General features: G+C 61.1%; 2 protein-coding genes across 3 annotated transcripts in view; both read right to left on the bottom strand.

Moving 5' to 3' along the window:
• Positions 1-25,289, bottom strand: part of RPTOR (regulatory associated protein of MTOR complex 1) — a 307,922-nt gene that overhangs the window by 19,338 nt on the left and 263,295 nt on the right. For both annotated transcript variants that reach the window (XM_045984016.1, XM_045984017.1), the window contains exons 19-25: positions 24,700-24,840; positions 24,299-24,457; positions 15,645-15,763; positions 9,560-9,663; positions 8,931-9,114; positions 7,393-7,503; positions 955-1,060 (exon numbers count right to left, since the gene is read on the bottom strand). In XM_045984016.1, coding sequence (XP_045839972.1) covers positions 955-1,060; positions 7,393-7,503; positions 8,931-9,114; positions 9,560-9,663; positions 15,645-15,763; positions 24,299-24,457; positions 24,700-24,840 — 924 coding nt within the window. The remainder of the gene's footprint in view (positions 1-954; positions 1,061-7,392; positions 7,504-8,930; positions 9,115-9,559; positions 9,664-15,644; positions 15,764-24,298; positions 24,458-24,699; positions 24,841-25,289) is intronic.
• On the bottom strand, positions 19,266-21,396 carry LOC123928947 (potassium/sodium hyperpolarization-activated cyclic nucleotide-gated channel 4-like). The gene is made up of 2 exons (XM_045984039.1): positions 20,163-21,396; positions 19,266-20,060 (listed from the first exon to the last, which is right to left on the bottom strand). Exon 1 carries the CDS (start codon positions 21,377-21,379, stop codon positions 20,504-20,506), a length of 876 nt encoding a protein of 291 aa, XP_045839995.1. The 5' UTR covers positions 21,380-21,396; the 3' UTR covers positions 19,266-20,060; positions 20,163-20,503.

Here is a 25,289-nt window from a genome sequence, read left to right as displayed (position 1 = left end):
TGCTAACGAAACACGGCCCCAAGGCAGCTTGCAGGGAGCGCGGAACACTGCCGGCGGGGCACGTTAGTGGCCTCTAGCGTCGCTGCCTATGTGCTCAGGGGCACGGCGCGTGCTGGCCGTGGCTGCCCAGCCCTGTGTGTCTGCAGGGACAGTCTGCCTCGTGGGCCCTTAACCCCAACTTGAAAATCATCACAACTGTAGAGGACAGAGACGGAAGGTCAAAACAGTCAATCAGCAGAATGGCTGAGAGCCCGTGACCTCCCCTGTGTGGGGCCGGACAGCGTTGGTCCACCGTCTGACACCCCCGTCTCTGTGCACCCAGGACCAAGGGACTGAGTCAGCCACAGGGGCCGGGCCCTTATGGCGGCTCATCCCCGGAGAGAGAGGGAGGGGAGAGGCTCCCTCGCGTCCCTGTCCCTGACCCCATCACACGATGGAGGCCTCCTGAGGCCGTCCCTCCCTCCCCGCCTCGTGCCTGGGGCATGTGGCCCAGCCCTGCCCCCAGCCCCTGAGGCCGCCTCCACGCAGGTCAGGCTGGGGCAGGTCAGGCTCGGGACACGGGTAGGGGCAGTCTGGTGTGTCTTGGCAAATCTGGTCACGGGTTTGAACACTGTGGCCCAAGTGCAGCTTTGGTTGACAGAAAGTGGTTGTCCCGGGGACAGGTGGGGACCAGCTCGACATGACCAGGGCCTCATGCCTGTCTTGTGTCCCCAGAGAGAGCACGGGGCTGGGGGCGGGGCGCTCGCTCCTTCCCCTCTGGAAATGGCAGAACACCCCAGTCACGTGGCTGTGAGAGGCCACCAGCCAGCCGGGGCTTCCCTTGGGGGAGAATGGCAGAGAGCACCTGGGGGGTCCCCCCAGCCTCAGGACCCCGTCTGCACCCCGCACCGCGGCGGGCGGGTGCCTGCGTCACTGAGGGCCCTCGGAGACCCCCCGCGAATCCGGGCGGCTTACCCTTCTGGATGAGCTGCCGTGCCTGCTGCCTGACCCGCGTGTTGCGGAGAAATCGCCACTCACGCTCCTTGCGGATCTGACTCTCCAGGTCGTGCTCTTCTGGGATCTTCAACAATAAAAACACGGCGTGAGCCTCGGCGGGGACGGCTACAGCGCCGTGTGCCAGTGCACCTCACAGACACTGTGCCTGTCCTAACGGGAGGTCTGCGGCTGCCCTGTGCCCGGCTCGCCCGTGGGCACCGCCTTCCCGGCAGACCCTGCTCCCTCGGGGTCCCTGGTCACGTTTCGGTGACTCTCACAACACCTCACACTGTTCGCTGTCAGTACGTTTGTTACGGGGTCTGGGGACAGGGACTGTGACTCGGAAAGCCCACGGGACGGCCGGCCTCCCTTAGCCGCGAGCTGTCTGTTCGCCCGGTCTACAGGCTGCTTTAGCCGCCGTGCTGCTGCGCGTTGGGCGGTTGGAGTGTGGGACGAATGTGACTTTTACACGCACGCGCCGACTCGTTTACTGTGGAGCTCTGGACCCAAACCTGCCGTGTCTCCAAGTACTGACCCTGTGCCCGAAGGAAAAGTCCGGGTTCTCGGGTCTGGCCAGAGCCCCTGCTGCCAGAGCATGACCGGCGGGGTGGCAGGGCCCAGGGCTGACACAGCGCCAGGGCGGACGGCAGTGGAGACTCAGGGACGCCCCAGTCCTGGAGGCTCATGAGCTGCCCTACTCCTGGGAGCCCGGTGCCCTGACAGGGGCAGCTGGGCAGCCACTTCTGAAGCAGACAAGGAGCTTCTAGGAGAAACAACTGCTGGGATTCTGCAGGACGTGCCCATCGGCCTGAGCGCGCGGAGAACGGGGGTGTGCTCTGGGACTTTTGCCCGCGTTCCTTCTCTGATGCGGAGAACCAGGGCTTCTCACTTAATAAAAAGGGCGTTAGGGCAGCAACGGAAGGGCCTGACTGGACACAGCCCAGTCATACCCCGCTGGACCCCATGCGGGGTCGTCAGGAATGAGCTGAACTGCTCAGCTTCCCACAAGCTCCCGAGAACCCTGCGCCCTCCCGGCCGAGCCACGGCATCGTGCGCTGAGCCCACGTCCCCTGAACGAAGCAGGAGCTACACGAACCAGCCGGCTCTCTGCTCCCTGGGCAGGAAGGCCCGTGTGTGCACGTGGGTGTCCGCGAGAGGCCCGCCGCTGGCCAAGAAGCCAGGACCGCAGTCTCCTCGTGCAGGAGCGGAGCATTTCCTCAACCCTCACACGTCGCCCAGTACACTAGATGGACTCAGACTCTCTGCGCCAAAGCCCAGGGCTGTGAAGTCCTGAGACACGAGAAGTGAAGCAGCCCCACTGGCCGAGCCAAGAGCTGAGCCGACCGTGACCGGCCCGCAGTCGGCGAGCCCAGAGCGCCCACAGTCGGTGTTTATCGTCTGTTTCCTCTGCTGGAGAAACCACCGGCTGCCGGCCAGTGAGCGTGGCCACACGCACGATCTCCTGTGCAGGCGCGGCTGTGCAAGGACAGGTCCGCGCGTGGACAGGAGCCCGGGGCCTGCTTGGGGCGGCTGCGACGTGAGCACAGCAGCACAGGGCTCGGTCCGCGCCGGGAATGCTCCGCGCCGTCCAGTTACAAACACGAACTGCCCGACCTCGTGCTGGGGCCTGCGTCTCTCTCTGGCCAGCATGTCTGTGCTCTGCTCCTATCTGTTTCCTTAAAAATCACAACCCCATCCTGAACAAAACAGCAACAGCCACAACAGGGACGTCCAAACATGGAGACGACACGGAGAGACGGTGTCGGCCTTCACAGAACATTCCTTGGTCTGGAATTAACCCCTGAGGGGCAGACGGGGTAAAGCACAGATTTCTAGTGGTTGGTTTCGTTTGTGACAACCTGGAGCTTTTACTAGAAAAGAAATGTCCGAGGGTCAGCAACGTCAAGTGACAACAGCAGCCCAAAGGAATGGAAGACACCTGATGGTGGAGACCTCAGCCTCTCATGACTCTGGTTTCCGTGGGAACGCGCCGGCGGAAGCGCGGAAGGTGCTCTCGGCAGGACAGGCAGGACAGGCAGGACGGGCACGGAGCTCCTGGACGCACAGGCCCCAGGGCCCAGGTGCCACTTGTGCAGGCCGAGGACAGACCTGGGGGCTCCAAAGGACACAAGGCAGTGGCTGTAAGGACAGGTAAGAAGGTTGTGCACGTGCAGGACCCACGCAGCCCGCAGGGCCCCTGTCATGTCCCCGTGCTCTTCTGACAGGAGCGTGGTGCTCCCTGCAGCGGCGTCCACTGGCGTCCACTGTGTCCTCCATGCATTTCCTTCATCGCTGTTTTGTATTTTTCAGCTGTCGGGTCTCATGTGTATTTTTTTTTTTAATATTCAGAGTTAAGTATGTAATGTTTTGGGGGTGTTATTATAAGTGGTTTAATTTCAATTTCCAGGAGTTCCTGTAGAAACACAACAGGTTCGGGTATAATGACCGTGTAGCCCGCAGGCTCACCGGCTGCTCTCCTCGCACGACAGTAGGCAGATGGGCCGGGGTTCCTGCACGCACAATAGCGCGGCGTGAGCACCAGGAGCGGGAGATCAGACGGCCTCGCCGTAGGACTGGTTTTGAGACACAACAGCGTGTGTTTCGCCCGTGAGAACGGCAGCTGGGGGTTCGGCAGGTGCGCGTACGGGGGCGGCAGCTTACTTCTGGTCCTCGTTTGTGGACAGTTTCGTTATAAACCGCTGTTGATTCTGTCAAAGCCTTTTCCTGCAGCTACGAGGATGACGAGACGGTTTCTCTTCGGTCTGCTGAAACACTAGGCGACGGTTAATTTAACACAACGTACAGCTTGGCGTTCTTGAGATATAACCTGCTTGGTCAGCAACGTCTTGTCCGTTTTACGTTTTGCTACACTTGGTCTGATAATATCATGTTGGGGTTTAGAGGCCACATTCCTGAAGGACATTGGTTTGTGGGTTTTTTTATTCTTTAAAGTCTTTGACTGGTTTTGGTATCCGTGTGATGCTGCCCTCAGACAGCGAACTGGGAGGTGTTGGCTCCTTTCATTTCCTGCAACAGATTATGAAGAACTTGTATTATTTTTTCCCTAAATTTGGGTATAATTTGCCAGGGAAACTTCCGTGGCTAAAGCAGTCTTTTTCTGTTGGACGGCTGTGACTACACACTCATTTCCCCTCCCGGATGTGGGACCGTCTGTGTTCTTGTCACCGTGCGGCCTGAGTTCTGGTCGTTGGCATCTGTCACGCAGCGCGTCCATTTCCACTAAGCCGTTGGTCTGTGGCTATAACGTGTCGTGGTGTGGTGTGCCTCTGGGCTCCTGCTCGAGGCCACTCTGTGCGCCTGTCCTTAAGCCAGCACCACGCCGTCCCCCTTCCTGCCACTAGGGAGCAGGTTTGAAATCGGTTTTGAATTTTGAATTATCTTGTCTTTTACAACAGTTTCTCCCCAGCGCCACCCTGGGCCTCCCGCATTTCCGTCTGAATGTTGGTCTCAGCTTGTCAGTTTCTGCACAAAAATGGCAGCTGGGGTCCTTCATGTCCCAGGACAGCCTTCTCCAGAACACAGTTCTTTCTGGCCACGCAGACCTGAAGTGGCGAGAAGCGGAAACTATCCTGGCCACCATGGGGTGGGTACCGGGTCCCCTGAGCATGAGGGGCCCCGCGGTGGTGTGGGACACGCTGGGGACAGTTCTGCTCTCTGGTGGCTAGCTCAGTTTCCCACACCGACCTGTGATGCGGCTTAGCGCTCGGACTTCTGGGGTACAATCCTAGCTTTGAGCTATTCTTAGTTTGCGTGCGAAACAGGCTAACAAAAAAGCTCCTGGTGCATCCGTCGCCCCCTCACGCACCATTAGACGATGAAATAAATGAATAAAAGAACACGTCGGGGCGAGCCCTGGAAAAAGGACAATTTAAAAAAAATCACCATAAGATAAAAACGCATTCTCCTCTAACGTTTAGAAAGGGTCTCTGACTAATGTAAGAGAAGTTCCCAGGCCCTCGACCACCTTCCCATCTCAGCCGCCGTCAGGAGCTGCGGACAAAACCAGTCACAGCACAGCTTCACTTCCAACCCGGACACCGGCGCTCGGCTCTTAGAGCCGCAGCCGCACGACAGTCTGTCCGAGCGAGACGGCCTGGCTTATGCAACGACTTCCGTGGGCTACGCGGGAAAAGCCAGAGGTGCACCCACGAGGACCCTCCTTCCCCAGGTCTCGGCTGTGTTCATGCTCTGGGAGCTGCAGTCTCCCTGCTGGCGATGCGCGGGACCGCCCCCAGCGGACCCTCCGGGACACACTCCAGGTGCACAAAGGGGGCACGAAGGCAGCGGACCTGCGGCCACACGGGAAAGGGGGGCGGTGCTGGCTCTGGGCATGCATCCGAGTAGCCGGGAGCAAAATCCCGGGCCTGCGCTCAGGAAGCCGCTTGGCGTGTGCTGACTCCGCTCCCGGGAGGCGCCCGGGTTTAACTCCGGCCGAGGACCTGCACGGACCAGAAGAAACCAGACTCTGGGAGGACCACGCTCGTTTTCAGGCCTGGGGGGAAGGAGCTTGGTGACCCGCGGCCCTTCTCCCTGCTGCAACGTGGACGGCCGGAATGGCGGTTTCAGAGGTCAGGAAAAGCCGCTCATCACCACGCCAAGAAACCGCCGTAACTTACAGGCCATATGCCACTTCAGTGAGAGGCTGAGCAGCCCCCCAGCCCCGACCCCAGGCCCCCACCCACTTGGCCTCGCTCGCAGGAGACTGTGTCAGGGAGACGAGCTTCTGCAGGTACTGAACAAAACCCCATTTCCCCGAAAGCAGACGGCAGCCGAGCTCTAAGGTCGGCTCGCGGCCCACAGCAGCAGGGCCCCCGTGACCGGGTGCAAACTCCAGCGTTTGCTCACTTGTTCCTTTCTCAGCGAGGGCCCGGGTGGCAGCCTGGGGGCCTACCCGGTGGTGGCAGGCAGCGTGCCGAGAGTCCGGGAGGTAAGCATGGCCTCGGCTGCCTCGTGTTGCTGCCTTCGTGTTTCGTCCCAACTATGACGGTACTTGGCGCTTAGTGGGACCGACACAGAGCAGACAGAGAAGGATCAACAGGCTCAGGGCCGGGCTGACGTGTCATCCGAGACCCTCCATCGGGCCGGGCCGGCTGCCTTGGCGCGTGTCCCGTGTGCTGCGGTTCCCACGAGGACCACCCTGTGGCCGATACGTCCTATTTTTACCCCTTCCTGTCAGTTTTAGCACAAGCACTTCCTTCAGATACTAATTTCCAACCTTAACTTTTAATAACAAGAAACATCGTGCCCAATAGTCCGTCGTGGCTAAGCCCTTGTCCCCAACTGGGCCTTCAGGTAGGTCCTTCCCGCTACGGTGAACAGCACACGGACGCTCCGGGACCCGGATCCTTTCCCGGAGTCGGTCATTGCAGCAGGCGAGCCACCGCGCCAGAGGCAGCAGGTGCTCGCGGCTCCCGACGCTTCCCGCCGACTGCCTCCGGGGGTCGGGCTCAGGAGACGGAAGGGAGAGCTCCCCTTGTCAGCAACGGGGCTCAGTGAACTACAGCTCCGTTGTCTGCCTCAGGTCCCCACAATGACCGTCTTGTGCTTCTACTGACAAAAATCAGCGTCGTCACGGGGAACGAGGGAACAGGATGGAAGCTGTCACGTGGGGTCCTAGCCCTCCTCGAGGAGCTTGCTCGGACGCGTATCTTGTCACACGATGAAGAAGAAATGGCAATTTTCAGTGCTCCTCGTGAGGGAAGACGGAGCTCTCTAAGAGCGGGCTTCCGGGAAGCTTGTCACAAGCCCCGCAGCGCGCCGGGGCAGAGACAGCAGGACAAAGCGTGGCCCGCCCCATGCCAGCCCCTGGATGCGCGGCTCGAAATGCGGTGACGGGACGCGTCTCTGGTCGGGGTGTGGTAGAATGATGCACCAGAACGGGCCCTGGTGGACGGGTCAGAGCCCAAGCCTCGGGCCGTCCTCACCAGCAGGCGTCAGACGGCCCGGCGGCCTTGCCGAGCGGGACAGCGGGACGCACTTGTGCGGGTAGCTCAGGGAGGGCAGGCTGGCCTGGTCTCTCTCAGGAGACAGGGCGGAAGACGGAGTCCGCTCCTCTGCTGTTCTGACGGCTCACATCAGCCTCTGTGACGGCGATCTGGGGCGGCCCTTCAGCAGCCGTGAGTGTGACGGGACGGGAGCCCCAGAGGGTCAGCGGCTGGGCCAGCGGGAGCCAGGCGGGTGGCAGCTGGGACAGTGAGCAGGCCCGGCAGCGGCCGCCATCGGCTCGGAGCAGAGAGCTCAGACCGCGGAGGCCGGAGGCCGGAGTTCTGGGGGAAGGAAGGAGGGCAAGACAGGAGCCAAGGGCAAGGCTCTGCCTGACCCCAGTGTTTGCATGAGACGCGGACGGCAGGCCCACTCTGCACCCGGAGTGGGTGTGTATTTCGCGACACACGCTACCTTCATGACAGGCTGGGCGAAGTACCGGGCGCTCCAGTCGCAGAAGCCGGTCTGCATTGTGGCCGAGACGAAGCTCCTGTGTCCAGCAGCGTCGTCTGCATCGTCGGTGGTCTTCACGGGCATTGGGGGAGGGGAGGAGAGAAAACAGAGACAAGAGTCACACTCCACACGCCTCTTGGTGCGCTTGAGAGGACTGGAAAGCAGACAAAGGCAGTGGTCTGGCTGCCGAGAACGCTTCTCTGCTGGCCTCACGTCGGCGTCCCGGTGGCAGGGGACCCTGAGAGTGTGGCCAGGGTTCCGGGGAGCCCGTGTGAGGGAGGGCCATGGAGTCGCACTCAGGGGACCATCCCCCAGGGCCAGCCACGGCGGCCGGGGGTGCAGAGCCTGTCACTCTTAAATCAGATGCACAGGCCAGGCGCTGTGAGGTCAGCAAGGCCCTGCGGCCTCTGCGGTCTGCAGGGCAGCGGCTGCCAACAATCTGGCCCCCTGCTGTGCCAAGTGGCTCCGGCACGGGAGGGCCACACAAGCAGCAAGACCTACACTGCTTGGTGCTGCCTTAGTGGACGACGCGTTTGTTTCCCACGGCAGGGTCTAAGGAGGCCGGGGTGGTCGCACTGAAGGCGTTCCTCAGAGAGGGGCCCCCATTCCCCAGGGGAGCCTTGCCTGGGGCCAAGTCCCCCAGCTGGGACACAGTGAGAGGGTCTTATCCTGACCGCTGTGGGAAGCTCTGCCGGCCTGGCCCCTGGGCGCGTGGCCCCAAGGACAGTGAGTGCCGCCTGGGCCCTGCCGTTCCCGTCTGGCTAACCCGCGCCAGGGTCCAGCCAGGAGGATGAAGCTCCCACGGGGGCTCATGGCCACTGCCCCACAGAGACCAGCAGGAGGCCTTGAACACCAGGGTGGGTGTAGGTCCGGGGGCACGTGTGCCTTTGCTCTGGTCTCCCTGCGGGCTGCTGGGAGCTTCCTGTTAAAACTGCGGGTCACAGCAGCTGCGGCCCACGGCTGACGCGGCAGCCACAGTAGCCCGACTCCCTCAGTGCGTCCTCGTCGGTAAGCGGCAGACCGTCTGGATGAGAGCCAAGGCCCAGCTCGTGTGCTCACGGCGCCCAGGCACACGGGGACACCAACTCCTGCTCCCGAGGTCTCTGAAATCCCAGCTGAGAGGCAGAGGCCGCGGCCCCTTGCGTGGCACAACGGACGCTTAGGGAGAAGCCAGCGCCCCGCCCAGAACTGCCACTTCTGCAGGGCGGCTGCCCTGCCCCGTGGAGGACAAGGCGACTCACCCGCGAAGGGAGGAAGCAAACGAGCTCCAGGAGCGCACCAGCTGCATGCAAGGTGCCGGGACGGGGAGCCCCTACAGAAGGCCGCCGGGGAAAGGCCCCTGTGACAGCCGTGACACGGGTACAAACCGAGAGCCCCCACTGGAGGCGGAGGGGGCGGCCGCCCCTGTGTCCTGGGCTCCAGAGTCTGGGCTCACAGCGAGGGGCGTGGGGTGCGGCCCCCAAACTGCTGAGGAGCGCCAGGGGACGGTCCGAGGGTACCTGGTCTGGGCCCTTGTCGAACATCTTCCGCGTGCGGGGGAACTGCTGGGAGTGCGGCGTGTACTGCACCCCCGCGGCGCCGGGGACACCAGGGCGGCCCGCGGGCAGGTCTCGGCCAACTGGCTGCTTGGCCACGTCGTTGGTCAGACTGGAGCTGCTGGCGCTGGACGTCGGCGGGGAGCCCCTGCCGTCGGGGGAGAGGAAACGCTGCGCTTTACCCAAACATGAAATACCTTGTCCGCACACCGCCCACCTAGACGCTGCCCACAGACCCGGGATCAGGAGCCCAACGTGTCCTCCCTCGCCCGACACGTGCCCATGCTTCCAGACCCCAGCGGCCGAAGACCCTTCCAGGCCCTGCCTACAGGTTCTCGGAGTCAGCTCTCCAGAAAGCTGGGGGAGCCCCAGGCAAGCTGCGCTCCCTAAGCAAACCAGCCGGGGCCCAGGCGGGTGCAGCGGCCACGTCTGCCCGTGGCTTCCTGCCTCTGGACACTGCCTGCGGGGGGCTGACCGGCCGGGTGAGACCCTCGCTTCTGAACTTCTGCGGGGCGGCAGACGTCAGCTCAGGTCAGAGGAAGGCAGTGAGGGCTTCTAGCCAGGGGCCCACAGGAGGGACACAGGCCACTTACCCCGCCTGGTGGATGTGGATGCCCTTGTTGGTGGGGCTGGCGGGGGCCGACTGGGTGAGGGAGGACGTGGTGAGGACCCGCTGCGGCCGGGCATTCGCTGTGGCCTGCAACAGCAAAGGGACAAGTGGCGCGGATGGTCAGCAGCTGGCAGCCTCCGAGGCCGCGGGTAGCTGCGGCGTGGTGGCCTCTTGGCCGGGGAGGTGGCGCTCGCAGTGGGCGAGCCCTGCAGGTGAAACCGTGCTTGTCCGCTCTTCTAGAACCGGGAGGCCTGAGGGCTGACTTTTCTGGAGCCGCAGTCACGAGCCCACGCCAGGGTCAACGGCGAGTCGGGGCGCCGGGACCCTGCCCTGGGATGGCTGTAAACACTGCACCCAGGGTTTGCTTTCTGCCTTCCCCTGCAGGGGCTCATACCGTGTCCCCGGACACAGCACGTCGTGGACGGAGACGAGGGAGCAGGCTCTGGAAACCTCCTCCACGACATGCACAGCGTGTGATATCTCCCTGCAGAGAAGGGTCTGTGCCAGCCGAGACCAGCACTCCGGGAAGCCGCTCAGGTTTGCGTGCGTCGGGAAACCAGACGGCGGCTGGAGGAAGCGCAGTGAACGAGGGTGCTGACCGCTCGCCTGACGGTGTCCTTTCCCGGGCGTTTTGCTGGGTGCGCAGGGCTGGCTGGGCAGGGGGCCCTGCTGGCTCTGGACACCCCAGCTGAGAGGGCTCCAAGGGCGGCACTCGGGACAGGTGGTGGCTGAGGCAGCCGTCTGGGCTTCCCGAGTGCGGTCAGTGCGGACGGGGCTACAGAGTGGGCTGCCACCGCCGGGCCAAGCAGAACCTCGACCTTTGTGGGTCGTGATGTAGGGTCACCCTACTCGGGGGCCCTTGTGTGCCCTGGCCCCTCCCATAGCAGTCGGGAGGCTGTATCTCCTACGTTCAGCCAACAGACAGAAAACGGCCGAAAACAAAACAACCGTAAGACTGTTCATTTACAGAACACCGGTGTCTCCCTGAGACTCCACCACTCAGAATAAAGAACAGCAAGAAAACTGAACCATAATCAACCTTTAAAAATCACGAAAAAAGCTTTTTTGAATTATAAAAGTTACATTGTGAACTTGCTTTTGCTTCATGCGTAACTTGCCTGGCCAGCTCCCTTCCCCCCAAGCGATCCCCAAGAAACCAAAGGAGGGTGAAGAACCCAAGAAACGGTCAACTCCCACGTGTCTCCCCGGAGTTCCAGCAGCGGCAGGGGGCACAGAAAGCCTTCTGTGCTGAGATGCAGACCTTAGCAGAGCCCCCCACTTTCCCTGTGTCCCCCGAGACCTTCCTACCTGCCTCTCCTGGGCCTGCTACCAGCCCACCACCCCTCAGGAGACCCTGCGGACTAACTGGGTCCTGGTCCCTCTGCCAGGGCATCCCGGACAGGGTGTCCACAGTCCCATGTCCACACCGTCCACACCGTCCACACCCACGGCTGCCGCCCGGCTCTCCTTCCGTGTCCGTGTTAGAAACCCTGCACGGTGGGCCTGCTGACAGCCTTCACACTAGCGATCACAGAGCGTCAGGCTTCGAGGAAGCTTTTTTTTAGCCTTTTTTAAGGCTCTGATCTGTTCGATACACTTTGACTTGGCCTCGATAGGCCTGCAGGGATGAGCGCGAGGGGACCCTCCTGTGTGTAGGGCACGGGGTGAGGCAGGGTGGCGAGCTGGGGAGCCGCAGTGGCTGTCCGGAGTGGCTCCTTCCTGCACTGGTCACAGCCGTCGCTTCACACAGCACACGGCCACAGAGGGTCAGCAGGAGGGCAACGGCACTCTCAGGCTCTGAATGGAGGACCGGGCCCGGCCGTGAGCCCCTCAGCCCCGCACACTCTCCACCTTTGCTCATCCTTCTCGCGGTGAAGCCACTCTCTCTACTCTCTGCTCCAGGACGCGGCCCTGAAGCCACTGGAGGGCTGGTGTGCCCTCCCTGGCAGGCGGAGTCGCGACGAGCAAGGCCGCAGGCAGGGGTGGTCATGGCTATAGGTCAAGCTCTCGCAGGGCCGCAACTGTTACTTTGTTACAAGCGGGTTCTCAGGTCAGATGTGTTCTCTGGGCAGGGGCCAACACTGAAACGCTCACAGGGACACACGCGGCCGCGCATGCAGATCCAGGAGCCCATCTCTGCTCTCTGCCCTGTGCGGCGATGGCGGCGCCTGGAGCAGGGGCCTGGGGCTGCGCCAGGCTCCTCCGCAGGTCCCCTTACTCTCCGGTTCTTCCACCGCAACGTGTCACCTCACAAGGGCATGGAGTCCGACCCAGCGCAGAGAAAAAGGCCCGGAAGCCGCGTAGATGACCTTGGACAGCGGACTTCCCGGCGGCCGGACAGAGTCAGGTTCGGGCTTCCGGCTGCTCTTTCCTGGAGTGCGGCACCTGCGGGGCTGTGCAGTCGACTTCCGAGCCAGGACCTGGGCTCGGGTGGGAGAAGGTGCTTCTCACGAGGATTATCCGGAGGGAATCTGGGGCTGTATGAGGCACAGCCTGTTGGCCGCTTGCTCACTGACAAGACACCGATAAAAGCCACGTCTCTTCACCCAGTAAGTCATTTTTCTGTAAGCTGCCGCTCCTAGATAAGGAACGTAAGTCGGGGCGCCTGGGTGGCTCAGTGGTTTAAGCCTCTGCCTTCGGCTCAGGTCGTGATCTCAGGGTCCTGGGATCGAGTCCCGCATTGGGCTCTCTGCTCAGCAGGGAGTCTGCTTCTCCCTCTCTCTCTCTCTGCCTGCCTCTGGTCTCTCTCTGTCAAATAAATAAATAAAATCTTAAGAAAATAAAGAACATTAAGTCTCCATCTGGAAGGCTGAGTCCTGGGGAGTGCGTGGTGGCCAGCGATGGTGGCCAGCAGGAGGCCCTGGCCCATGGTCACTGACGGGCATCCGAAAGCTTCAGTCCGTGGCCCCAGGAAGAGAAGCCGTCAAGGTCAAGACTGGAGAGTCTCAGTGGCCCCTTTCCAGGACCAGCTGCACGTGCCCAGAGTAAGGAAGACAGAGAAGAAGGAGACACGCTCTGGCTCGCAGGATTACCGTGTTTACTATCCTGTAGGAACTACAACCAGCCCCCTCTGCGGACGAGCTGGGGGAAGTGGCGAGACGGGCTACAGGTTGATGGAGCGGGGATGGGACCCGTGGGCCTGGAGGGCCGCCCGGTACCTGGTGGCCGTGAGTCCATGTGCAGGACACACAGAAGGCCTAGGGCTGCATTTCTGTGAAACACATTCCCAGCGGCCACCCCAAAGTCTCTGGGTCTGAGTCCCTGAAGGGACCAGCTCTCCAGGGGCTGTTCCTGCACGTGGCCTGGCAGGGCCCACTGGCTAGTGACTCTCAGGGGCAGCACCTACTTCCGTAAGCTAAGCTAGTCCGAGTGAAGACGCCGTCACCCCTGGGTCTGCAGGGAGGTGGGGACGGGCAGGTGCACGAGAAGGCACAAATTATGCGCGCAGATGCCTCTCGGCACGGACGGTTCACGGGCACCGCTGTGGCCTGTGGCTCCCGGGACCCGCACTGGCCTGACACTTCTCGGGGTCCCTCCTCCTGGTGGAGGCAGCGGGAAACAGTGGGGCCAGGGAGGCCAGGGGGCACATGGGGCGGCGGCCCAGGAAGGAGCAGACAGCACCGTGCCTCTGAATCGTGGGGTGGGGGCAGCTGAGAGCCTTCCAGGGAGGAGCTGGGGAGCTGGAGGCCTTCAGGCAGCAGAGGGATCATTCTAGGGCAGAAGGCCAACCCGGAACTTCCAGCTCTGGAAGCCAAAGGCTGTCTGACTCATGTGGAAAGAAGTCGGGATGTTTCCCGTGTACCACGGATCCCGCGGGAAGATGGATGGAGAGGTGCCTGCGATAGGTGCCCTGAGTGTTGCTGGCCTTGAGGCTATGTGCAAACTCGCTGGGTGAAATCAGATTTGGGACGAGCACAGCGGGCTCCCCAGGTGCTAGCTGAGGCTGCTAACTTGGAGGAGGAGGGAGTCCCTGCACCATGACACGCTTCTAAGAGAAACGTAAGAAGCTGACGCTATGACGGCGAGTGCGGTTTCAGTCGCAGTTTCCGTGGCACGTTAGAAGGTGCTGTTCGGGGGACGATCCCAACCTTCTTCGTGTCTCTTGGTCGCTCAGGCCTTCTTCGGTCTCTAAGAAAGGCATTCAGCCTCGAAGCGCGCACGCTGACCTCTGATCTCTGTCACACCCAGCTGCGCGTGTCCCACAGCACGCCCGGCGATCACGCTCTCGTTCCTTGGGTGTGGAGTCGCAGGCAGACAATTTTTAGGTGAGTTTATGTGCTGATCCATTTTCCCATAAATATCAAAAGTAGCGATTGTTATTATGTGTGACCCTGACATTTGAATGGTGGCAGCTTGAGATTTCCTTCTCAGAGTTTTCCCCAAACTACAGATGGCGGGAGCGGCGCGGGGGAGGTGGCTAGGGCCAATGGGGTCCCGGGGGTCATCTTGCTCTCTTTTGTACTTGCACATGGTTTGAAATTTTCCATAATAAAAAAAAAACTACAGGCAAAATGTAAACCCCAAGCCTGTGTGGAAAGAGGATATAAATACTCAAAATTAGGCCACAGCTCTTGAGCTGTGTGGGTTCCCAAGCTGGAAGCAATTTCTATATTTGAATACAGAATCCTACGGGGTATTCCAGAGTAATAAGGCGGTTTGACTACGATGAACAAAAATCTGCCTTCAGAGTTGAATATCAAAAATAGGTCCACTTCTCTGTAAACCAAAATGTAATCTCCTCGTTGGTTACTAGAGTAGAACGTAAGACGTTTTCTGTAATTAAATTGAGGACAAGAAAATGTTTCCTTCATGTTTATGCTTCCAAATCCTTCAGTAGCCGTGTTTGCTCTTAAAAGTGAACACACGCAGACACACCCACGGACGTACACCAAGACGCTCGCGCACACAGGCTGTGCTGTCCCTGGGCAAGGCTCTGGGAAGCATGGGCTCTGGAGTAGGCCCACCCCGATCTCTGTCCCTCTACCTGGGTGTGCCAGCCGCATGCACTGGGACGTGTGTGTGTCAGTCTAGATCAGCACAGCAGGCAGAAAGCCACCTGCCCCTTTGAAGTATCTATTTGTGAGTGCCATTCTGAAGGTATGAAAGGCTGTGTTTCTGGTTGCTATAATCGGCTGCGTGGCTTTACCTGGCAGGAGCGATTATACACATGGTGTTTAATTACCATGAAGTGGAGTGAGGCGAGTCTCTGGCTTATGGCTCCACACTTCACACATAAACCAAAAAGACATGGAGACATGGTTTCTAGGCTTCACGTACTAGAGAGAGATTCCCAAGAGAAATGTATTTGACATCCTGACATCAGGTCTACTGCGATGAATCTATAGTTGTTAAATTTTAAAATTAGGCACTCAAATTGTGTTTTTAAATAATTCAAGTTGATTTTTAGTAAGGTTAACTACATAAAAGCCACTGAAAAATAAAGTTATATAAGCTGAATGTGGTTTCATCATGACCAGGATAACCAAGGGTGGGGGGAGGATGACCGGAGCCGCTGACGAACACGCGGGTCACAGCCGTGCTGACCACGGCCAGGAGGCCGTCCTAGGCCTCAGAGAGAAAAGGTCTTGAGGCGGCTCTGTGTGTCACACACTTTCAGGCAAAGGTAATGGCCACAGCTTCCATCTGAAGAGACTGGAATCAGGAGAGCAAGCTACACTCGGACTAAACAAAAGGAAGGGGGTAATGAAGACAAATTGAGCTATTGATAAAATTGGACGTACAAAGCAACAAAGAAGTAGTAACGAAACCAAAAGCTGGTTCTTCAAGGTTTCCTTTAGCCGGAACGGTTGTGAGTGGGAGGAGCCACAAATCACGGGTATTGGGAACGAAGTGGGCATCACTACAGACCACACAGACCCTGAGAGGATCACGAACTGAAGGACCCCAACTGAAGCTACCCGTGAACTGAGGCCAGGGTACGCTGTAAAGCATTTGTCAGATGACTCTAAACCATGGTGTAGACCTGATGGTGCCCGGTGCTCCCCACGTGCACATCTGTCACTGAGACACAGATTCGCGGGCTTCACCGGGAACACTGTCACACGTACCTTGTAGGCGATGCTGTTGAGCACCTTCATGGCTAAGTCAGAAACATCTGGATAGGGATCTGCAGCCAGATGCAGTAAGACTCTCCAAATCTGAGTGTAAACACTGTTGAAGGAAACACCTAGGAAAGAGAAACGGGGTGTTTCAGTAATAGGTAGATGCCCGTGTACTTGGCCGGCTTCTGGAGACCTAGCTGCTGCTGGGGATGGACTTTAAAGAGCCGGGGCTAGGGGAGGCTTGTTTTTGTTTTCTGGTCAGGGGCCCAGAAATTCAGGGATCCCAGCTGGTAAACAGGCTTGATGACTTCATCTTCTGAGACTGGCTCTTTCCAAAAGAAAAAGTGAGTTAGGAAAGGCTCACCTTCCTTGAAGCCCTGGCTGAATGGACAGTGCCATCTCGCTTCTGAAGACCACTCGATTTTATGCCTAAGTTCCTAGGAGCCGTTGAAGCCCGTGTGAGCCACGAGTGTTGGACAGGAGTCCTGTGTACACCTTTCTCGCATTCAGGGTGTGCTCTGGGCTATGACCACACGCAGTACTGTCCTGAGTTTCCAGGAAACCACAATGGGTGTGCATGACGTGACCCAAGCCCTCCAGGTCCACACGAGGCTACACAAGGTCCCGTCTGCAAAGGCGGACGCCACGGTAGATGAGATAGGACGTAAGCCTGGACAGGGTGCATCCCAGACATGAAGAAACAAATGTCACTGAGGGCCTTACCCGGGGGTCCGCTGAGCCCTATTTAACGCTCACGATCGCAGTTGCTGGCACTATCCTGGGTGTCAGAGGGACAATGAGGCCCAGTGTCCAAGGATGAAGGATTCAAATGCCTCCATCTGAGGTTCGGGCTGACACTGCGTCTACAGCACGGCCACTGTGGTGGCTCTGGGAAAGGTGACTCCTTCTGTCAGGAGTGGGGCCAGGAGGCAAGGAGCCAGTACGGCTTTATGGAAGCGGCATGTGGGCGGCTTTGGGGGGAAGCAGGACTGATCTCCTGCAAAGATCTTCCGAAGGGAAGTGAGCAGAGCCAACAACGGACTGTCACGGAGGTGATGGGAATGCACGAGCGTTTGGAGAAGCGGCACGACCATGACCTGGGTGTGCAAGTCAGAGAGAACAGGGGGCAGCTCAGAGACCCAGGGGACAGAGCAGGTGGGGCTGGGTGCAGGCCTCTGGGAGGAGGGGCCGTGGAACGGGGTCAGCGCAGGCAAGGAAGGAGAACGGCAGCCCTGGGAGAGGCCACGTGAGCCACGGCTGGGACTGGGCAGCGCAGTGTGGACGCCGCACCCTTGCGCACTGCTGGGGGGAGCCTGGGGGCCAGACACAGGCAGGGTCCTGCTCCCACGGATGGCGTGACGAGCAGGAGATAGCAGTGTGGAACTGCATCCTTTTTATCTGGGGAAGCTGAACAGTTCATCGACAACTGCGTGTTCGGCCACAGAAAGCAATGCAAAGAGCATTATTTGGATCTGCCGAGACTGCAGGTCAGCTGCCTGGCCAGTCCGAGCGCAGCCTCGCTCGTGCTGGTCAAGGACCTCAAGCATCACGACTGCTGTTGGAGCACAGAGCGTCTCCAGTGGATGTGGCCCTGCACGCCGAGCGGGTCGCACCCGAGCGCTCCCATCAGAGGCAGACTGGACGACAGGCAGGGCCATGCCCGCACAGCCGCACACCTGCTGCTCCGGGCGGGAGGGGCGGGGGCAGCCCGTCTCTCTCTCGAGGTGGCCTCAGGGCGACCATGCAGAAAGGCACGGCTGCGCGGCCAGGAGGGGAGGTGGTGAGACGTCGCGTGCTGCCGTTGGCGTTCCGCTCCCGTGCCGGCGTGTGTGCAGACATGGCCCAGGGTGGGACGGGGGCCCCTCGAGGAATTAGGGCTCCGCATGAATCTGGGCTTCGGCTGGGGAGGTGTCAGCTGAGCGCACCCTCGCTTGGAGGGAAGCCTGCGTCAGTGTGAGCGACCCACACGGCAATGCGCGCCGTCTCCCCGCACGCTTTATGCAGAGACAGGCACGGGCGAACACCTTCGACCCTGACCCCACGGCTGTAGGACAACCGTCTAGATCTACGACCAAAGTAGGAAGAAGCTGTTTGGCAACATCGGCCCAGAGACTCTGGGAGCATTTCCTAAAGTCCACTTTCAGGTCGTGGCGGAGCGCCCGCCAGCAGGAGCTGCGCCCCACACCACGAAAGCACCGTGTCCGCGAAGACACGGTCCCATGTCACCTGTGCGAGGGCTGCGGGCTCACGACCTGCAGGGACCGGGCAGTCACTTTCGCGGGGTCAGCGCACTTGGGAGAGGAGAACCACCCCCGTGGGGGGTGAGGGGCCTCATCACCACCGACCCGGAGGCTCTGGGAAGGGTCCTCAAACTCACCGCGGCCACTGCATGCGGCCACCCCCCATACGTTTTGGGTTCAGCTCCCCCAATGTGTGGCCACCACGGGACAGAGGGCAGCACAGAGCACACTCTAGATGGCAGACCCCACCATACTGCCACAATCCCTGGGGGCAGGGAGGACGGGGACATGCTGCCTCGGTGCGCGCGAGCCTGTGGAAGAGCGGACGCCCGACCGGCGGACCCTGGCTCAGCGGCGCCTCCGGCGTGAGCGCGAGGACGGTGCACGCGGCTGTGGTGGCACAAGACCAGCACCAGCAAAGGGGAGGCGCGGCCTGCACGGAGGAAGCGGGGACATGGTGGCCGTTCCCACCTGTCACGTTGCAGGACCTTGATTTTTGATCACGGTTGTGGCCTTCCTTGCAGAAGATTTCGGCCTTGATTCAACGGCGGTGAGTCAACAGAGAAGGAAAAGGCTCTAATTTTTGCCAGGGTCTTGGCCACAACGAATGGTGTAGGTATTTGCTGGTGGGTGAAAAGAGGAAACTGGCGCAGAGAAGTGGTCTGTGCATGTCACTGTCCCCCAGTCTGGCCGCCGTGTTCTCGGCCTCGCTGTCCTGCTCTTAAAGTTGCTGCCCACCCGACGCCAGGTTGCGAAGGAGCCGGCAGAGGCTGGAGCCCGGCGGAGGAGGCGTGGGATGCCCGAGGGGAGCCTTCTGGGCTGCTCAAAGCTCCAACAGGACGCCTGTGTCTGCCACTCATCAACTCCTTCCTCATAAGCGTGGGGAACCTATTTCCATGTCTAGACCGAAAGTAATAAAAGATCGTAACTAATGGCTTTTCATTTATTTTTCAGAGCAACGGCCACGCTTTCCAAACAGCATGAGATGTAAGAAAATTTGCTCGGAGCTCTGTGGCCAGCTCTGGACTTCGAAGTCCCCCAGGCTGGCCGAGCTGCGCGGAAGGGGGAAGCTGGAGCTTGCCGCTCGCTCCGGGTCTCAGGGGTCCCCAATGCTGATGCGGAGAGCCTGTTCCCCGTCCAGCAACTGGTGCCCAAGGCCTGGGGACACTGCCCTTGGCCGTCCCCGTTGCTGGGCTGGTGGCGGAACCCCTTCAGGGCCTTCCTCCCTCTGCCCATGGGAGGTGTGAGCAGTTCTGGCCTGAGACCCCAGGGCCTGAGACCCCAGGGCCGGAGCTCCGCCTAGACTCGGCAGCCACCCGGTGTGCATAATCCCGTCCTCCATGGTCCTCAGGGCCCTACGAGACACACGTAATAATGGCCTTTAATCAAGGGCTGTGGCCATAAAAACGTAAGTGATGTGGCGTCGGGAACGACGCCATCTCCCTCCACCGCCGTTCCCCGCCGGCCGCGAGACATCAAACTAATGGGCTGTAAAGCCTCCCCCGGGATCGTGCGGCTCCTCTGGAGACGACCATGCTCCTCCTCCTCCTGGTGGATGGAGCCATGCACTCCCCCCGCCCCTCTGCTTTTTGTGCTCGGAGCTCGTGGCTGTGGGGCCCCCAAGGGCTGCTCGGGGCTCGTGAAGGCCTCCTGTCAGGACTTCTCAAGGTCGCAGGGAGACGAGGAGAGCGAGGGAGGAGATGCTCCTTCCTGGCCAGTCACGATGCAACAGGAACAAGCGGCCTCCGGCCGAGCGGAATCCCCAGGAGCCCCAGTGGGAAGTCAGCTCTGCTCGCCAGGCCTCCTCCTCCAGTGGTATGGGCAGTGCCTGTGACCCCCTGGTTCTGAGCAGGAACTTGGGCCCAGCTCTGGGCACACAGCAGGCGGGTACAGGCTCCAGGCTGACGAGAGTGCAAATCCCGGCCCTCCCCTCCCCTGCCCATCTCCGGCTGGGCTTTGTCACAGGGGAGGACACTTCAGGTGGTATCAACGGTCACAAAACTTGGCGGAGGCGTGATTGTCCCCTCTTGGCCAGGTCTCTGACTACAGCTAGCTGATGCTTTTGGGGTGAGGCACTCACGGCTGCTGCGGTCTGCTCCCGAGTCCCCAGGACAGAAACGGCCCCCTTGTCCCTGCAGGCTGCTCCCGTGAAGAAGCAGAGTGACTGTCCCTGCCCCAGGACCTGGGATGTGGAGCAGGGTGACTGATGGGGCGGGGCGGGTGGGGTGCATCACGGGGATCCCTGATGTCAGGGGCCGTCTCTCCGCACCCCTCCCACTCTCACCTCTGGGCACGCCGACGGGGTGAGGCTCAGGGCGGGAGGGGCACGCAGGGCGGCCTGCAGCACACGGAGCAGGAAGCGGCAGCTTCACCAACACCGAGTGATAAAGATGGGGAGTTCCCGCCATGGGGGGGTCAGAATGTCACCAGCAGGGAGGACCAGGCGCTGCTGGTTTGGAGAGGCCGTGCGGCGAGTCAGAGAGGCTGTCCGTGCCTCGCTCAGGGGCCACCGTGAGCCTGAGGGCAGAGGGCAGCGGCGGCACGGGGTGAGGGCGGCGACGAGGAAGGTGCAGGTTGCTTGCAGGCGCGAGGCCTTGAGTCGGGAGCAGACGGCAAGTGCGGCGTTCACGGGGGCTTCTGTGCGAGGCGGCCATCGGACAAGTCTGGCAGTCGGTAGACACGTGGGCAGGATCTGAGGGGGGTCCTGGCATGCAGAGTGCTGAGACCAGCCCTGGGGTGGGGGGACCCAGAGACAGGGAGGACCGACGGGGGGCCCACGTGGGAGTCAGGCCAGATGGCTGGGGAGTCAGGCGCGTGGGGTTCCAGAGGCGAGGGGCTGCGGAGACCGGGCCCGGCACAGCTCCACGACAACAGGCTGGCACGCTTCAGGCGCCGCGGGGGTCCAGGCGGGGTCAAGGGAAGCCCGGGCCCGAATTCACCCCTGGACACGCGGCACAGCAGGCGAGACCACCGGGCCGTGGCGACAGAGCAGGGAGGGGGTCTTGAGGGGACCTGGAGGGGCTGGCGTTTCCGGAGAAGGTGGGAATGATGGACGTCCCTAGGCTGCCATGGTTTTGAAAACCTCTTCCGCGGCATCCAGGGAGAGGCTAGAGAGACGGCCGTCCTCTGGCTGACATGAAGGAAAAACCTGTCTTCGAGCAGGCGAGAGCTGCGAGCCACGGGACTCGGTGGGGCCACGTCACAGGCGTGCAGTGGACGGGCCACGTCGTAGGCATGCATGGACGGGGGCTCAGGGGATGTGCTTGAGGCGGCTCCATCAGTTCCGGCCCGGCTCAGAATTCTGACCGACACGCAGAAAACACTCGGCTTTCTTGGGGAGTCGGAACTTGTGAGCGAGGAGACAGGGGCCGCCGCTCTCTGGAGGAAGACAGCAGGCAGGGCGGAGGCGGGAGGGGCCCTGCGGTGCAGCCTGGAGAGGACAGTCCCCGCCTCTTCCCTGCGCTGCCGTGTTCTCCAGCCTGACGCAGCCTCCGACGACATTCTCCGTCCTTACAGCCGCCGAGAAATGCTTCCCCGCCAGCACCCAGGGCAGGAGGGTGTCCCCTCATCAGAGAGCAGCGCCGCGTCCCAAGTAGGACCCTGCACGTGCTCTGTGGCGCGGCCCAAACCTGCTGGGCCTCCGCCGGCACACACGGTCAAAGGCCCCGGAGACAGGGATGTGCCGCAGACAACGGGAACCTTCCGACGAAAGCTGCCAGAGGTTCCTGATGACGTGTGACTTGACATTTTCTCGCGTTGGTTCCATCTGACACGTGACAGGCACCGTGTGTCTGCGAGTTCTTCTCTTGGCAGCCAGCGTGTGTGGGGGCAGGGGGCCGCGGAGTGGGCTCACGGCCACGGACACAGGCGGTACTGGACAGCAGGGCTACAAGGCATGGGGACACCTGTCATGTGGCAGGACACAGTCAGGACGAGGCCCCGATGAAGGCGACAGGGAGGCTGGTCATGAGAAGCCCGTGGGAGCCAGCGCAGGGGGATGCTGGTCTGGGGGGGCGAGGCCAGGATGCAGGGCCGAGGGACAGAGGGGAGTCATGGACAACGCCTAGCGCTGGGCCGAGCACCTGGGTCCACCGTGCCCCCGCAGCGGAGGTGGGGCGGAGCGGAGACGCCCAGGGCGGTGACTGGCTTCAAAGTCAGAGGCGTTTCTGCGCTGACTTCTCCCATGGCGGTGCGGCCCAGAAGCCCGCACGCCGGCCGCACCTGGAGCGCTGCTAGCTGACCGGACGGGCCTCCCTGTCCCAAGAAGGAGCCGCAGGGGACGTTGCCGGACCCTGAGGACAGGAAGGGCGTGTCCTGCGCACCGGCAAGCCACGGTGCTTGTTCTCGGATGGCTTGCAAAGGAAGAATGGTTTTTATACTTTTTTAAGGGGTTGGGGAAAAAAGTAAAAAGGAAAATCATGTTTCATGACTTGTGACTATTTCAGGAAATTTATGTTTAAGTCCGTAACTGAAGGCTGATTGGAACACGGCCAGATTCACTTGTTCACAGGCCCCTTGCGAGGCTGGAAACCACGTTCTCTGGCCTCCTGCAGACTGTCTGCCGATTGCGCTCTGGAGAGCAGGTGGGGGGCGGGGGTCGCCCTGACTCTGGGGGAGGGGCAGGTGGGGAGGGGGTGGTGCAGTGGCCGAGCTCACCCGGCTGGTGGGTCAGAGCCACAGCGCAGCGCACTTCTGTGTCCCCGAGTTTCCCCCGGGACTTCATGCTTCCTCGTTGTAGATACATACACAGGAATACTAATTCAGAGTCGCACCGACCTGGGTTTCAAGACTCCTATGGGGCCAGCCTGGGAACTCAGCCACCATACACAGTGTTAATTCTGTTAAAAGAACGTGTTCTAGTTCAAAACAAACACCCTGCACCGGGCGCTCAGAATGCGTTTTACCCGTGAGTCAGCACAACTGCGTTCGGGCCAAGGGCCAGCCCTATGCCTTCTGGGCACCTGAGATATTTGAGCAAACAACCAGACACATGAATCTGTGATATCATTTCTCAGTTTAGAGGCAACTCAAGTCGGTATTTTCGAGCTAAGTTCTCGGTCGTGGGTCGGTGTGTTTGGTGAGCAAAGATCCCTTTCCGGTTCCTGCCACCCCGGAGGGCACAGTGGCCACGTCTGAAACCCACTGCCCGTCCAGGCCCCGAGGGGACGCCACATGGACCCGACCTGCAGGGATTATAGTAGACGTCCTGAGCCCTGTTCCAGCGGGGGTGGCAGACCGGTGGGGCTCACGCGGGGACAGCAGCCCTGACCCTCCAGCTCAGGGCCGGAAGTCAGGAATGCCGCCATCTCCACGCGGCGTGGCAGCACTAACGCCCGGGGCTCGCCATGGAAAGAAGCCGACGACTCGGAACCACACAAGGACCGACGAGGGGCCGACCCGGAAATCGCAGATGTGAATGCCGTGTCGGAAGGTAGAAGAAAGCCCCAGTGCGTGAGCTATTTGTGTTCTCAGCTCCAGAAATGAAAACGCACGATGAAGGAAAGCCGAAGAAGAGGGAAGGGAGTAAACGAAACAAAGTTACTGCAACAAAACGTGGAGCTCTGATGAAGTAATGGACAAAGCAAAAGTTGGGACTGGGAGACACTGGGAAACGAACCAATGTCCTGTGGGCTTAGTTGCAAACCAGGAGCAGAAGTATGGGGGGCAGCACTTGGCACAGCTCCCTGGAACGAGAACATTCAGCTGAAATGGGCATCTTAGAACCACGTAAGGCGCTGAAGCTAACCTAGGAAGAAATGGCCGGAACAATCCTGTGGGGTTAGATGGAGGGCTCCGGTTCAGGCCCTCTGCCGACAGGACGGGCAAGTCAACCTTGGCAGTTGAGGGGGGCTGGGGGAGCAGCCGAATGGCGCTTGGCACAGAGAGAGCAGTGGGAAGGAGCGGCCCCGTGGGACGCGAGCTGCAGGACAGGTTTCCACGAAGTCTGAGCCCCGTAAGGGGCACCGTGCTTGGGGGTCACTGGACAGGGAGAGTGCGGACACCGTGGCCAAGCTCTGGGGATTTGGCTCCATGTGTGATTCCTTAAGTCAGGAACCAAACACACACGGAGAACGTCCCGTGAGCGTCCCTGCCTTTTCACGTGTAGAGTGTTTCTCTGCCCTTAGGTGTGGCGGCCGCTGCTCTGCCCTGGGCACGACAGACAGGGTGTCTCCTGGGGCAGAGTCATCACACAGACAGCCACTGGGCTGCAGCAGACGGAAGCTTCTGGAAGCCTCCCCCCACACGCCCAGAACGGCCCGCAGATCCCATCCAAGTGAAAGCGACGGACACTCGCAGCAGCCTGCGGCCCCCGCGCCCCAGCGGACGCCTGCTTTCCCACTAGGACTATCCCGAGTCCCGCGCGCCCCACGAGCCCCGGGGCCCAGCGCGGCGGGGAAGGGGTCCGGCCGCGGCACTCACCGATGAGGGAGTTGAGCGCAGAGTAGGAGCTGACACGGCGCATCTTGTCGATGGTCTCGAAGGACAGGACGTACTCCTCGCTCTCGGGGCTGCCCAGCGTGCTGCTGGCGCTGCTGCTCGTGCTGAGGTTTCCGGGGGAGAACGCCACCGAGCTGCCCGCTGGCCAGACAGATGGTGGGGGCCGTCAGCGCAGGTGCCCGGGGCCAGACATGTGCCTCCCCCGCCCCCCGCCTCTCCTCGGCAGCGGCGCCTGCGCCACGGGGAGACCTTGGGGCCGGCAGGTGGGACAGCGGGACATGCCCTCAGGGCAGAGAAAGGGGCGGGGCCCGGGTGTCCCTAAAGTTCTGGAGAATCCGACCCACGACTGTCCCAACCCAAGGACCCAATTCCCAGCGTCTCACATTCCTCTGTCAAGCTCAGGTTCTGCAAAGATTTGTTCAAGCTCCTGGCGGTGGTGACGGCTCGAATGTTTCCATAGGAACTCACGGAGCGGAGTCTGGGGGTGCACGGGCTGTCCCGCACTGGGGTCAGACTCCCACCCTCTGGGAGAGAGAAGAAAGAGTTAATGGTAGGCTCTGGGGGCAGCACACCCTGTTAGTGGGGAGACCACCACAGCAGGTGATGGGAGCTCCCCCGGGGCCAGTGTGAACGGTGCCAGCTGGCCCACCACTCAGCCGGCCGGACAAAGCCGGACCCGGGCCCGCCGGGCGGGGAGGGCGGTGTGCGAGCAGACAGAGCCCACACTGGCTGTTGTGCGGGGACTCGGTTATCACAGACTTTTCAGAGCAGGCCTGGCGACGGGAGCTGCCCCGAGGGGAGGCAGAGGGGAGGGCCCCTGGCCTACCGACGGCAGCAGAGCAGCCGCGGCGGGGTCAGTGCCCGGGCCCTCCCCTCTGCCGCCCGGCGCCCTCTGGCACGCCAGCTGTTTCCGCTGAGCAAGTTCATTTTCATTTCCCCTCCCTGATGTTCTAAAAGCAGTGAGGCTTTTGTT

This window comes from Meles meles, chromosome 18 (assembly GCF_922984935.1).
Source record: "Meles meles chromosome 18, mMelMel3.1 paternal haplotype, whole genome shotgun sequence".
Lineage (NCBI taxonomy): Eukaryota > Metazoa > Chordata > Mammalia > Carnivora > Mustelidae > Meles > Meles meles.
Note: the sequence above shows the minus strand (reverse complement) of the source record. Positions and strands in the feature narration are given on the sequence as shown.